General features: G+C 33.3%; 1 protein-coding gene across 4 annotated transcripts in view; it reads right to left on the reverse strand.

The window, feature by feature from the left end:
• LOC132721114 (uncharacterized) overlaps positions 1–12,454 on the reverse strand; it is a 31,122-nt gene extending 18,668 nt beyond the window's left edge. For 3 of the 4 annotated variants that reach the window (XM_060705369.1, XM_060705368.1, XM_060705366.1), the window contains exons 1-9: positions 11,587–12,454; positions 10,295–10,408; positions 8,654–8,791; positions 7,733–7,941; positions 6,508–6,597; positions 5,581–5,912; positions 5,094–5,199; positions 4,269–4,404; positions 1,295–1,473 (exon numbers count right to left, since the gene is read on the reverse strand). In XM_060705369.1, the coding sequence (XP_060561352.1) occupies positions 1,295–1,473; positions 4,269–4,404; positions 5,094–5,199; positions 5,581–5,912; positions 6,508–6,597; positions 7,733–7,941; positions 8,654–8,791; positions 10,295–10,315 (1,211 nt within the window). In that variant the 5' untranslated portion in view covers positions 10,316–10,408; positions 11,587–12,454. Of the gene's footprint in view, positions 1–1,294; positions 1,474–4,268; positions 4,405–5,093; positions 5,200–5,580; positions 5,913–6,507; positions 6,598–7,732; positions 7,942–8,653; positions 8,792–10,294; positions 10,537–11,586 lie in introns of those variants that run through there. The other variant, XM_060705367.1, reaches the window with a different exon arrangement.
• Between the last annotated feature and the right edge of the window lie 3,777 nt (positions 12,455–16,231).

The following is a 16,231-nucleotide window of genomic DNA, read 5'->3' on the forward strand; positions in this document are numbered from 1 at the left end:
GTCAAAAGTGAGAAAAATCAGAAAATATAATTTTCATAAAATGTGCCTTATTTTGCAAAAATGAATTTTAGAATTATCTGCCCTTTGTAATTGCTATCACATGTATATCAAGTTTAAAGTGCAGTACTTGATAGTTACTGAGAAAAAAGACCTCACCAAAAAGGCCAACATGGGCTAAAAATCTGTTGAAAAAGGGGAATTACTGTGCAAATCAAATATTTAGGATTATCTGCCCTTTAACATGACATGTGTTGCCTCATGATAGCCATAACTTGGCAAAAAACCATTCAACCTAAAAACCTGTGTAATATGCACAAGATTTTGAACTATCGATCAATCCTGTAAAGTTTCAATGAAATTGCAGCAGTGGTATAACAGGAGTAGTCCGGACAATTTTCAAAATTAAAATCATGAAAGAGCAAAAACTATGACAAAATCAATGAACCGAAATATGTTAATGAGTTGCACAACTAGACATGGTCCCTAAAATTTTGATGAAATTTCATCAGCAGTTTCGAAGGAGTAGTCCAGACAAACTTCTGTGTAGCTGGCAACACAAAAAAAAACACCTTTTTTATTCAAGGGCAATAACTCAGCCAAAAATCTTCAAGTGAAAAACTTGTGTATTAAGCACAAGTACTTGAGCTACTAATTAATCCTGTAAAGTTACATTAAAATTGCATAAGTGGTATATGAGAAGTAGTCTGGACAAACTTTAAAAAATATAATAATCAAAGGGCCATTACTCTGACAAAATTCATTGAACCATAAAAAGCCGATGATATGCACAACTAAACTTGGTACTGATCCTTCCTGTAAAGTTTGGATGAAATTGCACCTGTACTTAATGAGGAGTAGTCCGGACAAGTTTTGGGACGGACCGACAGACAACGGAGAAGTGATCCCTATATGTCGCCACTACTCCGTAGAGGCGACACAAAAATGGCATTCTTTCAGGACTGAAAACAAGTTTACCAAGTTTGAAGTGAATAGCTTTTATAGTTTCTAATAAAATGTACCCTAACAAAAAGGTTAACCAATGCAAACACCATTGCAGACAAGAGCCACTTTTTATCTTCACTAAGTGGAGAAAAAAACCAACAAAAGTTACCCTGTTTTTCTATTCAAACCAAACAAAACTCAAAAATAGAAAATATGTCAGAAAAAGCGCATTAACATGAAGTTACTAAATTCCTTAGTTTGAAAAAATATCTCAATTGTTAAGGTAATGTTATATACATAATACTATTGTTAATCTACTATAAATCTAAATTTATTCTTTTGGAATACTTACTTTTTTTCTCCATCTGGAAGGAAGTCTTCTATCAAAGAAGAAGCCATACCAACAAGGGATTTGGAACCTCCTTGTCTCTTTAGGTATTTATGCTTAAATATTCGATGTATGGTTTCTACACCATTTGTTGTGTTAATTCTTACTTCATAATGAGTCTGTCTATAGCATCGCACCCATCGCTAAACAATACAAGATTATTTTCATGTACTGATATCTTTATATGACATAAAGTAATTTTCATATGTGTCAATTCCTTGCCATTTTAGGTTCTTAGAATTATCAAATAGTTATATGGGAATTGAAGTAAAGTTGAACAACTTTCTTGCAGATCAGCAAAAAAGGGATAACACCTAATAGCAATAAAGAAAACTGTTTATTTAACATTATTTCTATAGTTTTTCAATTGCAAATAACCAGTGTTAAAAAAATGAAAGATGGAACCAACGAAACATCAAGAAAGTGTTCAGAGAAGATAACGAAGATATTACAATATCAATCATGTGAAATTAATCATATATTTAACAATGCAATAATTTTTTTTTACAATAACTTTATTCTTATTTCTATTTAGATTTTCCTTAAATTTAAATGTATTACAGACTATGACATTTATGCCAATTTATTTAACGAGAGCTGTCACAGCAGACAGCCAAGCTAGGCTAATTAAATACTGGAGGCAGTAAGGAAGATAAAACTGTGAAAGAAAAAAATAATTATGATATAAATATCTTTCTTCTCATGACAAGAAGTTATAGTTGTAAACATAAATTACAATTTCAAGGGGGAAAAATTCTGGAAATAGTCACACTAGAGTTATGGACCTTGTCACACAACATGTGTGTAATGATAAGAAATATATATTTCAAGTTTGAAGTAGATAACTTAAATAGTAAAGAAGTTATAATATTTCTTAAAGAAAATTCTAAGTTCAAAGGGAGATAAATCTAAAAATATTGCTTCAAGAGTTAAGAACCTTGTCACATAAGATCTGCTTGATGATAAGGAATATGTATTTGAAGTTTGAGGTAGATACCTTTAAAACAAACTAAATAAGTCATAGTAAAAAATATGTTAATGTGGAGATAAATCTTGCAATATTGGTGCTAGAGTTATGAATCTTGTCACATAACATAAGGTTAATGATAAGGTACATATATTTGAAGTACTTAAAGTTGATCCCTTTAGAAATAAAGAAGTAACAGTAAAAAATAATATTTTTAAAGTGACATTATGCCCATCAGGGGTATATAGTGAGTGAACGGGTGAAGATCAAAATATGTTTTCATTTTGCCATAATCCCTTTTAATTTAATAATTAAGTTCACATAAACAATAGATAACACACAAATCCAAATGAAATTTCTATAAATATCCGTTAGAATTTACGTATATCACTTAGTTTATAAAAAGAGTGGGGCAGTCTTTTTAAGTTTTAGGCAGATTTATAATTTTATCCTTAACATTTTCCAATATCAACTGTTGGTCAAACACCATTTTGACAGTCAATCTTTAGAAATATAAAATCAATTCAGCTCAACTTGACTATGAAAATATGAGCATAATGTCACTTTAAGGAAGTTTAAAGGGAGATCAATCTGATCTCTGGAACCGGACGACAACGCGAGTAGTACAGCTCTCCATATACTTTGTATAGTCGAGCTAAAAATCCTTTAATACATGACAAAGTTACAGTCTAGACACAAATATGTTTCTTCAAACATTTCTTGTGAGAATGAATACCTCCTTTAATACATGACAAAGTTACAGTCTAGACACAAATATGTTTCTTCAAACATTTCTTGTGAGAATGAATACCTTCAAACTAAAAGAGTGCCTTTGACCATGGAGGTAAGGAGATGGGCCTTTAGAAGCTACACAAAGTTTTGATGTGGTGAAAATCTATGTTAAGTTACTTTAAAATCCTTCAATGCATGACAAAGTTACAGTCCGGTGGGAATGCATACCGTTAGAGTAAATATGTTCAAAATGACCATGACCTTGGAGGGGAACATGGTTCTTGGATGTGAAACGTTGTCTGGAAATAGTAGATATATATGCTAGGTTATTTAAAAATTCTTCCATGCATGACAAAGTTACAGTCCAGATACAAATGTGTGTACCTTTAAACTTAAATTGTGAAAATGTTTACCTCACAACTTTGTGAATTTGACCTATGGGTCTTAGACACAACACATCACCATGATGGAAGACATTTATGCCAAGTTATTTTAAAATCCTTCAATGCATGATAAGGTAACAGTCTGAACACGCTTGTTGTGTCAGTTGTGTACCTTGAACCTCAATGACATTGACCTTTCAGGTAGGGACATAGTTATTTAACACAACACATTGTCTTGATGTGTAAGACATTTATGCCAAGTAATTTAAAAATCCTTTAAAGCATAATAATGTAACAGTCCGGACATGAATGTGTGTACCTTAAAACTGTTATTGCTTCAAACTGTGTGACCTTGATCTTGTAGGTAGGGAGGTGGTTCTTCAACATGACACATTGTCTTGATGTGGAAGACGTATGTGTCAAGGTATATCTTAAAAACACTAAAGGCATGACACAGTTACAGTCCGGATACAAACGTTGGGTTAGTGGCAAGGCATGGACAGACTGTGTGATTTTATTATGCGGCCATTTGAGGGCATACAAAACCTTTTTTGCTAACCAATGGTATTTCATTTGTAAACTTTTTTTGCATTTAAATAATGCCAAACATTTTTAAAGTTTTAAAGCCTGTAATTTGATGTCATTGGAATATCAAATGTTTTAGATTAATAAATAATAATATGACTGTTAATAACTTCATTGTTCTATAGGACTGGAAATATAAGTCTGTCTAAGAATATCATTTAACTGAAAAACATTTAGTGTATTAAATTTGTTATTAAAGACATTTTAAAAACAATGCCCACTTGATGTACATTGAGAATTCAGTCAGTAAACATTTTTTAAATGATGTTACCTTTACATTAGGTAACCACATCTTGTCCATCCAACCCTTAAATCTGGCATTGCTTGTGTACAAATGACCATCTTTCAACTGTTTACTATTAACTTCCAGGTCTTCCATTGTCCTTGAATTGGCTATAAGCCGCAACCTATGTTGAATTGAAATCATTTTGTTGTTTTTACACTCTGCAAATACTAGCAAAGGAAAAACATTTTCATGGAATTGCTGTACAGATTCAGAAATCGGAACTGTAACAGTTATATATACTTTTACATTTTAAAGAGTATCTACATTTATATGATAAAAATAATAACCTGTTCTAGGACACTATTATCTGCTAAATAATGATGTCATATCAGATAACCTATCTAACACAAAGTTAAAGGGGGTGGGGGTAAGATTTTGATTCTAAAGACATAGAGATTAAGGGCTTGACTAACCGTCAATTATGGACCAATTCACTTTTAAAACATAAATATGTTTCAATACATTCAGATGATATAACAGGAGCCACCCAAATACCAAGTGGAGGCAAGGCTCTTATGATTTTCTCTTTCCAAATGTAAGTAAATTTGGGGTACCACATTGTTCGGGATGGTTTGACCTATATACACTATGTACTATATATATTTTGATATATTCATAATGAAGAAATATATATACATTTCATCAATTCTGATTGACATGCTCATATTACTTTTTTGTACATACCATGTCCAATTTGTGGGGTCTTGCCTAAGTAGGTATATTAATAATATATTGCTCAAATATTCTTTCACTCAATTTTTTAATATATCAAAATATTTAATTTGCTTTTATAAAAATATATATGAATACATTTTAACTGTTTCTTCTCTAAAAGATGTTGCTCCATTTTTTGAATTTTTCAACCATCTATCCCAAGCCTGCTCTCGGTGAAAAGCACATGTGAACACATTGACTCCTGAAATGAAAATAATAATAAACTTCTAGTAAGATCATAAAAGCTGTTAGCACAACAAGAAAATGTTAATTCATAAAATTTAACTATTGGCAAAGTTTTTTTTTGGAAACAATGGTTGGTCCTTTAGCTATAAATCAATATTAACCCCAAAAGACACAAATTCGTTTGTAGTTACTTCAATTCTTTGGGTCCATTGAACCCCAATTAAATACTTTGTGGTTCCATTGTAGTTCTAATTAATCTTAAATTCAGTAAATGAAAACTGTTAAGAAGTTTGTATACAGTGAAAAATCTGTATAATAAAAAGTCTGACATCCATACCAATAAAAATAATCATTTTCTGAAATTGATACAATATTTTATGAAATGCAGTATTCATACCTTCAAATACCCTTTCACAGGCATTGATTTCTCTCTGATCAAGGTCACACATGAAACCTTTAGGCCTCCATCCAGGATTCCACTGCTTTATAATGGATAAAGCTTGGCTTATCTCATCACTGTTGTCATTACCAATTATAAATGAGGCAACCACATGGTACCCCATGTTGGTGAGCACACAAATGAAGTATAATGGTAAGTTATACTTTGTTGTTTTAAATGTGCTGTCCATTAAGACCAATTCTTGCCCATACCGTTGTAATAAGCGCCTTTGGAAATTGGTTTGATGGACAAACATCAGGCTTGAGATTAAACCATCCTCACTAAGACTCCTGAAATATAGAATACAAATTTAAACTTTAAGCAAGAGCTGTCTTTGAAAAAGACTTGTGCCCCAAAATATATGCCAAATAACGGTAATAAAATATCATTCATAGAATTTAATTGAAATTCAATCAGCAGTGTACGAGATATAGTCAAATCAAATTTTACTAAAAAAAATCAACATCAAGGGCTCATAACTGTGGGGAAAAAAAACATGCACAAAATCATTGCACAATGCAAACAATTTTATGAATGTTCACTGAAATTTCCCCAAGTGGATTTGGAGATGAAGGATGGACAAAGTTAATTAACTGAAAAATCACAATATGTTGCACAGCTAGGCATGGTAACAAACAACCCTGTGAAGCTACAGTTGATTTTTCCATAGCAAATCGGATATGCAAGGACTACTACAATTGATAACTTTTGCAATACAGAGAGCTACTGACCAGTACGTGTAGCTACAGACGAAGCCAGAATTTATTTGTGGCTCTTTCGTGGGCGTATTCCATGAATATGTGACAGGGTATAAAATATGAACACTAATATGATATCTCCCTACAGCAGTGTCAAATAAAACACGCACACACACAAAAAACTCACGCAGGATTGAAATGAAATTTATCCAATGGATGCTCTTTCTTCCATCTATGTATTTCTTCCAGCATCTGTTTCTGATCATCTTTCTTGTACCTGAATATTCATTCAATCTGTTTCATTACATTGTATTAGCAGTAAATATTGTTTCTAAAATAGAATATTACAACATACATTATAATTTGTGCGTTGATAAATACAATATCTGTCCTACAAAGTCGTGTACAATGGTTATAAAACAAAAATATAATGCCCATGCATAAAATAATTTTGCTTATATGTATCTCCATCAGTTTGAAGTATAATAGGAAACATTATTTCAAGAAAGTATATGCATTCATAAAATATTAAAGCATTAATACAGGCTGAGGTGTGTGTATGTGGCCCACATCATAAACTGTCTTTTTGTGACGGACGGATAGACGGACGGACAGACGGACGCACGGAGAAGTGATCCCTATATGTCGCCACTACTCTGTAGAGGCAACACAAAAATGAAACACTGACATAATGTTAGGTAACGTAATTATGATGTTGGAGCTAGGGCTGCGTTACTAGGTAGCCTTATAATTTGTTCTGTGTCATCAAATTAAATGATATATTGCTGATTTTTGGCAGATTCACTCAGTGGCATGGCTGAGAAGTTAATGCGTCGGACTAGTAATCTAAGGATTGCTGACCATGCAGGTTCAAACCCTGTCAGGGCAAGCAGTTGCTTCATTCAGCGAGAAACTATATATTCATTGCTAAGAAATGGTTGGTTCCAGGAACGGATTTGAGTCTTTCAATAAGCTCATAGCTTCCAAGACAATCAAACTAAAATAAATCTGTATAAACTCAGCAATAGCATATCAATTATCAGTAAAAATATTTAAGAATTCCATTCAGTATTATGTTTTAATGCCGTTGTTCACGACTTATTGGGACAGCCCTCGTATATACCACAGCACACCTGAAATTTATTTTGATTATTAACTATGCTGTACTAAATATTTGAAATAGTCTTGTGTTTCTTTCAATTTGGACAGGACAGTACAATAATTCATTTTTAGCAAAAATTAATTAAAACGTTCAAACTTTTAAGGGGAAATTGCAGACCATCATCAGAAAGTCAAGATGTACAATTCATCATGACTACAAGGATAAGGGTAAACAATAAATGATACGTTATCAAGGACAAAACATTCCAGTAAAATGCTAATTTAAATGACCAGCTCATTTTCAAGCTAACCTGCCATGAAGAGCAGCAGAAATATGGTTTTGGATGTCTTTTCTGGTTGGGTTAAATCGGTGACTTTCCGAACATTCCCGAACCTCCTTCATCTTCCAGATATCTAAGTAATGCTTAACTTCATCGCAACTTTTAACACCCTCTTTGTTCACCAGACGTCTTATTTCGAGTTTAAAACTTTCTTCGACAGGCAGACTGAACTCTGCATCCTGTATATCATGTACAATTTATATTCAGCAAACATGAGAATATGTATGAAAAACAAACAACAAAAGTCTAATTATACTGATAAGATTGTTTTAGTAGCATGAATGATAATCATGTGACTTTGTTAGGAAATCAAAACAAGTAATGGCAGCTGCAGATAATACTCAGAAAGTAGTAAGTTTCAACCGAGGGTTCAAAGAAATTGATAAGTAGGCAAATGTATCTAATTTTTCATTATAATACACTTTACCATTATACCCTTGCGATGTTGTAAGAAAATCAAACATCAAGAAAGTTATTAAATACATACATGCATATGTAGATGGTTTTGTGTTAAAGTAAGAAACAAGTTTGATAAACACAAATCCCTTTGTATGTTGCTTTACAAGATCATGTACTTTGTATTGATTATTAAGTGTGTTAATTATAAAGCCATTGGTACAGGTAAAACTTATGATAAATCTGATTTGCCGGTTTTTCTTTCGGTTGCCATGGCAATCAGAGTTTTGCATGGAATTAAATTCTTTCAACAATTTTTAAAGTCGACTGCTGGTAAATATTGGATCAAATTGGCTTAGCAGTTTATCAGATGTTGTTTTCAGTAAAAGTTTACGGCTGGACTTAAAAATCAGACAGAATTGTACAGATATCTAAATCTCTGTCTTAAAGATCAAAGCAGCAAACTTATTCCATGTATATATTCACATATATTACCTCTCCCATAAAATGAGCAGAATGCTCCCCAACACTCTTCATATAAACAACAATTTCCTTGTCATTGTCGGACAGTTGGCACATTTTTATATTGCGAACAACTTCCTCCTTGTTTCGTCTTGTACATGGACCCTGTAACTGTGACAAGAAATATTACATTTATATCTTGAATGAAAATGGCACAACAATAAGGAAATTTATATCAATGTTAAATCTTGGAATTTGTGCATTTATGTATCACAATGTCCTGAAATAGTTTAATGGTGACATCACCAAAACAAGCAATCTTTCTGCAGTGATAAAGTTTTGTATTGAATGCATGGAAAGCAATATGAGGTGGATTTGTTAGAAAACACAAAAGAAGGCTTTACAGCTTTTAATATGCATGTATCAGTATAACTCTTACACTTACTTGCACTGTATGAGACATTTCAAGAACATAGATTTTATAGCGCTGATAAACTAAAACAGACAGCATAATTTTGTTTAACTGGTGTGAAACTTCTCAATGGTTTGCGGCTAAGAAAAAAGGAAACTAAATAGGAAACTTTATCAAACAATATGGACAGCACTTTGAAAAATTATTTATATTACATAATACATGTACATTCTCAATGATATGACACATAGGGGATCAACTACAACAAAAGTTGTTTTTTTTATAAATCATATGTAAACTCAATTTGTTCCTTGTATTTAGAGTTAAAAAGGCTATTTTAATTGTCAGACTAAAACATCATAATATGATATTTTGTTAGAACCATCATAAATGCTATTTCATGATGTCCTAGGCACAAGAGCTTTTCATGTGTCCATAGTGAGAAAACAGTTCAATGCTGCAATGACGTGATAAAACTTGTAATGGGAGAATCATGGCATTATCATGGCATTGTATCCATTAGTATCTACATGTATGCTGATATGAAGCTATTAATACTTATTACAGTTAAAATACATACTGCTGTTCTTAATTAAAGTTTATGCCTATTCAAGATGCCTATGTACACATATGTACTCAAGAATGGCAAGTTTACAAGATTATTTATTAATCACAGTGATTAATGCTGTTTAATTTACATTTGGACAGAATAAAATTCTGGCAAGCTTATTACAGTGATCATGTCTTGCTTTACTATCACTAGAATAAGATGCTGTGGTCAATTTCTGGATTTACAAAGGATATGTGAAATCAGTTGATTGAATCAATTATAAGAAATATATACATGTAACAACATTTTTATGAAATGCAAAAAATGATGTACCAATTATGATTTTGAAGCACTAGTACAATTTAGTTTTTTGTAGCTTATATTTTGCTATATGACAAAAATCATGTTTGTTTGCCATTAAAAGGCCACCAAACTTCAAATTTTTAATTCAAAATAAGGAAAAAAACAGTACCAGTCGATGATTTTAAGATTTTGAATTTACCAACCTGAATTTTAGTTTTTAATATATATTCTACTATGTACTTAACTAAATTTTCTTAAAATTTTCACTGGCCCGAAATAATTTTCAATGGCCATGGGCCACCAGGCCAGTGCTAAATTTGATGACTGCAGTACAAGTACTCCATGCACAGGGAATTTGAAAATCATTTCCATAATTTAATTTAAATATTTTAAATTAAACAATTATTACCATATGATTAGGAAACTTCATAATGATACGAAATTTGACCTTAGCTGCACAACCAACTTTCTTTGACACTTGAATCAATCTTCTTTTACGTCGGAAATCATGACTTGCTGTAACCTACAAAAAATTTAAATTAACATTTCTTTATCAGTAATAAAAATCTATTGGGTAAACATACATGTCATTGCATCATCACAACAACTTTTCTCATATGCATTTTTTTCTGTCAGTATATTTGGTAATAATAGTTACATTGTATTCACAGTGATTTTTTTTCAATTTTTAAAACATTTTTTTTACCTGTGGCTTTCTGAAGGGGAAAATATAGTGCGATAAATCAGAAAAGGGGGAAATCAAATTCAAACAACTGAGAGTGGAATTCACCCACACATTTTATAAAATTTTTAATTTCAATTCAATTAATCATGCATGGTACATAGCAGAGGCTATAGGGATTCTAGCTGATATAACAAGCAAATTCGTTGAATTTATATCCCCCGCCGAGTACTGGTTATTATTTACATAACATCTGAAGACATAAGGCTTTATTTATATATTAATCATGGCATAAACAGTAATATTTTTTGAACTTGATAAATATTCAGGGCAATAACAGAGCCATAACTTTGTGTTAAATAGTAAAATCTGGAAATGCCAATGAGATGTATGCATACTACATAACTAATCAAGGGCCATAAATCTGAGTTATAAGTATCTGACAGCCAGTAGTTGCAGAGAACTACTCCAGAAACAAAATGCGGACGGACGGATGGATGGACGGACGGACAACGCCAAAACTATATCCCCCTCCCGATTCCATCGGCGGGGGATAATAAGTCAGATGCTGTTATATAATGGTTCTGGTGAAGTGCACAGGGCATTACAGGGGAAAATATTAGCTTTTTTTAGGGGAAAATATACCTATTTTTAGCGAGGGGAAACAGCCTTTATTCGGCTGTAAAATACAGGGAAAAAAATCACTTTTTCAGGATTCAAAGTCACAGCAAAATATATCATTAGAGAACAGTTGTGTTTATTCCACTTTCTGATATGAAGCTATGACAAATGATCTGTATTGGAACAATAATACCTAAAGAGTCAAGTCATTACGCTCAGGTGAGCTTAAATCCAACTTGCCATTTCAGGTTAACCTAGTACAGACAGATGGTTGAATGATTATATACCTCGGGGCATAAAAATCTGGTTGAATATCAATTCCTGTGACATGCAATACAAAGGAATATTGTTTTATCAACACAAAGTATAAGTTAACTCATCAAATAATGCACATCTACCTTTTCTCTGTTTCCCTTCTTCCTCTTCTGGCCCTGATGGCAGGCCCGGATTTCTGTTCCGAGGTGAACAAATGGAACACGATCAAATCTTACTGGGATATCCCCTCTCAGGTCTTCAAATTTTATGGTGCTATTTAAAATATTTAAACCAGTACCATCTGAAATTTTTTTTTTTATATATATATATATATATATTCATTTTTAAGCATATCATTCTCTCTTTTAAATAATAAGCGGAAATATATTCAAGAGAAATACATGAGCCATGTAATTTTTGTTCATTATAAGACAATTTACGGAAAAGTTTACAATGTTTGACAATGATAATTACCTTGCATCTATAAAGGAAAGTATAATATTCATATATCATACATCATTGCACATCAGAAAAGACAATGCAAATGATAATGACAGACATTATGCTATCACTTAAAACTCAGCTGAGCAAAGAAATTATAAACTCGAACTTTACCTCTTTAATAGCAAAACTGTATAATCCACATATAAAAAGTTTCTTCATCAATCTCTAGTCTCAAATAACTGTAAAATAACTGAAAACAGGGAAACAATCAACAGTTTCAACAATCAATTTCATACCTTTCCGCAGCGGCTGCTCTGCGATGCCTGAAGAATGAACCAAGAAAGTATGGCACTTAAACTGCTAAAAGTATATTCCCTCATTGTGAAGACTTACAGTTTTGAATTACATAAGCCATACACATGAGAAAGTACACCAATGCACTATGCCAAATTCTTGGAGAAAAGAAACATTAGAAAGTTGAAAACAAAACAGTAACAGAAAAAACATCAACTATATGCATTGGCAAGCATATTTAACCTTTGGGTAAATCTTTAATTATACCCACCATTATATTTTCCAGTCGAAAAGATATAGATCTCAGTCTAACAAGTTTGATGTAAAATAAATGTAGATACTTAAGATGAAACTTAAAAAGTCTTCCATTTGCAACTGTTTTCTTTCTTAAAACACTTTTTTCTACTATTACTTATCTTTTTCAAGGATTTCATTTCTTTAAAGATGATAAAAAAAAAATTTGCTTGCCAATACGTTTTTAAAAAAACACACAGAAAAGTCTTTAACAAGGTAACTATACAGTATGTGTACCCTCTGTGTAAAAATATGGGGATCATTTGAAATAACTTAATGAAAAGACATCCAATTGAGGTAGATTATGACTGTGTCAAAGAAATGCGCTCTGAAAATTTCACGAATGACTCAATCGTGAAATTATTTCGTAAAAAGAAAAACAAGAAAAAATCAGTAGCAGAAACACTGTAATTTGATATAATATAATTTATTTACACCTATCTTTAAGTCTGGGGAAATTTGGGCGGCCCAATCTAGGTCGATCATGGTGACTTCAAGTAGCCTCAAATCGATCCAGGATCTTGTGAACAGTGGCTCTGGAAGAAGGAAATTGAAATTAACCACAAAAGAAACATCCAAGGCTGATTGTTCTTGCAAAAGAATTTTAAAGTATTCAGCAAGTGAAAAAAATCATCAATTTAAGTAACGAACCTTCCTATTCCCAGAATGTTGGCAATTTCTGAAGCAGCCAATCCTTGACTTCTCACGGTTTTACAGCGCACTCTATCTTCAAACGGAACCATTATATTGTAGTGAAACATTCACTAGATTGACCATGGAAGTTATGTTGATATTTGGACAGAAATTTTTTATAGATTATTAAAGGTTTTTGAAGTGATCGAAAACACTAGTTAAGTTTAGTTTTCTCTAAAAAATATGCAAAACTGTAAGTTTGTCATATAAATATGAAAATCTTATGATTTTTTTAACATTTTTTATGCCAAAAGATAATAAATGGAGGTAATATTATATTTCAAACAATAAAACTGCATTTGCTGGACAGATTTTGCCAAGATTACCCAAAAATTTGTGAAATGTTATGTGTCTCCAGACTTTTGATGGGCACTGTAGATTATTCCAAATAGTAACTGGTGTGTATTCTTGTGCATAGTGCCTCCTGAAACCTTCCACCCAGAAATGAAATCCTGCAAAAATACATCAAAACAACCTTTAAAGTACTCAGAAATGAAACTTTATGTACACAATTACTAAAGATATACTTAAAATATAACCAGTATCAATTAAGATGACTTGAAATAGGCCATTTCAAAATTTAAAAGAACTACTTTCTAGACTACAACGGGCTGGGTCTAATTCCGTACCGGGTTGAGACCATTTCCGTAGTAATCCGTGAACGATTAGACCGTAGCTCTTCCGTGGCATTATCTGTAAATATGTGACCGGGGCATAACGAACAATAGCCCATAAGGAATGTAGAGATAGAAACCCTAACAGTGTCATTATAAATGCCAATTATAGGCAATTGCCACTATTCAATTAATTGGTAAACAAGATATGTTTGTAAAACATGTATGCCCCCTATCAGCAGCCAATTAGTCATGTGATGAGGTTATTATGCATGACTTCTGACCCAGTGATCAAACAATTAATAAGGGTTATCAAGTATCTACTGGTCATGACCTTGACCCCTTGACCAAAAACTCAATAGGGGTCATCTGCTGGTCACGACCAATTATCATACAAAGTTTGAAGTTCCTAGGCCTAAGCGTTTTTAGTTAATTGATCAGAAACCGTTTTTACCTACAAGGTCAATGTGACCTTGACCTTTGACCCCTTGACCCCAAAATCAATAGGGGTCATCTGCTGGTCATGACCAATCACCATGCCAAGTTTGAAGTTCCTAGGCCTAAGGGTTCTTTTATTATTGATCCGAAACCGTTTAAACATACAAGGTCAATGTGACCTTGACCTTTGACCCCAAAATCAATAGGGTCATCTGCTGATCATGACCAATCACAATGCCAAGTTTGAAGTTCCTAGGCCGAAGCGTTCTTTAGTTATTGATCAGAAACCATTTTTACTTACAAGGTCAATGTGACCTTGACCTTTGACCCCTTGATCCCAAAATCAATAGGGGTAATCTGCTGGTCATGACAAATCACCATACCAAGTTTGAAGTTCCTAGGCCTAAGGGTTCTTAAGTTATTGATCAGAAACCGTTTTTACTTACAAGGTCAATGTGACCTTGACCTTTGACCCCTTGACCCAAAACTCAATAGGGGTCATCTGCTGGTCACGACCAATCATCATACAAAGTTTGAAGTTCCTAGGCCTAAGAGTTTTTAGTTAATTGATCGGAAACCGTTTTTACCTACAAGGTCACTGTGGCTTGACCTTTGACCCCTTGACCCCAAAATCAATAGGTCATCTGCTGGTCTTGACCAATCACCATACCAAGTTTGAAGTTCCTAGGCCTAAGGGTTCTTAAGTTATTGATCGGAAAGCTTTTTTACCTACAAGGTCAATGTGACCTTGACCTTTGACCCCTTAACCCCAAAATCAATAGGGGTCATCTGCTGGTCATGACCAATCACCATACCAAGTTTGAAGTTCCTAGGCCTAAGGGTTCTTGAGTTATTGATCGGAAACCGTTTTTACCTAAGAGGTCAATGTGACCTTGACCTTTGACCCCTTGACCCCAAAATCAATAGGGGTCATCTGCTGGTCATGACCAATCACCATACCAAGTTTGAAGTTCCAAGGCCTAAGGGTTCTTTTGTTATTGATCGGAAACCGTTTTCACCCAAGAGGTCAATGTGACCTTGACCTTTGACCCCTTAACCCCAAAATCAATAGGGGTCATCTGCTGGTCATGACCAATCACCATACAAAGTTTGAAGTTCCTAGGCCTTAAGGTTCTTTAGTTATTGATCGGAAACCATTTTTGCTTACAAGGTCAATGTGACCTTGACCTTTGACCCCTTGACCCCAAAATCAATAGGGGTCATCTACTGATCATGACCAATCACCATACCAAGTTTGAAGTTCCTAGGCCTTAAGGTTCTTTAGTTATTGATCGGAAACCGTTTTTGCTTACAAGGTCAATGTGACCTTGACCTTTGACCCCTTGACCCCAAAATCAATAGGGGTCATCTACTGGTCATGACCAATCACCATACCAAGTTTGAAGTTCCTAGGCCTAAGGGTTCTTTAGTTATCACTCGGAAACCATTTGGTCTACGGACCGACGGACCGACAAGTGCAAAGCAATATACCCCCTTTTCTTCGAAATGGGGGCATAATTAATAATATCTGATTACATATTTGTACCAGCTCGGTTTCAGGTACAAAAGCAAAGACAAACTTTCTACAAAAGAAATGTTAGAAGTTTTACTGTGGTCAATATAGTATTTTGACGATACGATAAAATTAACAATTCGTACATATGTACTATCGGTGTTAAGCTAGACACGACCTTGCTAATTACAACGTCTCACAATGATATATATAACAAAATGTGTCGGTTGGGGTATGAATCACATTTAGTGATAGCTCTAGTATTTAATTTAAGTCAATATTCTAAATGCTTTTCAAACTACGCATGACGTATGTTAAAATTTAGATACAATATAGAAATAGAATGCACAATCATATTTGAAACAAAGCAAGAACGTAGCAAGTAGAACTACTGCGCTCAATGATAAAGACTGATATCTGGTAGAAACATTCGGAACTGCCTCGGCTATTATCTATAATAACCTCGGAAACAATATGGATTGAAAGTAGTTCTACCAC

The sequence above is a fragment of the Ruditapes philippinarum genome, unplaced genomic scaffold (assembly GCF_026571515.1).
Source record: "Ruditapes philippinarum isolate M1 unplaced genomic scaffold, ASM2657151v2 ctg11008_1_1_1_1, whole genome shotgun sequence".
Taxonomy (NCBI): domain Eukaryota; kingdom Metazoa; phylum Mollusca; class Bivalvia; order Venerida; family Veneridae; genus Ruditapes; species Ruditapes philippinarum.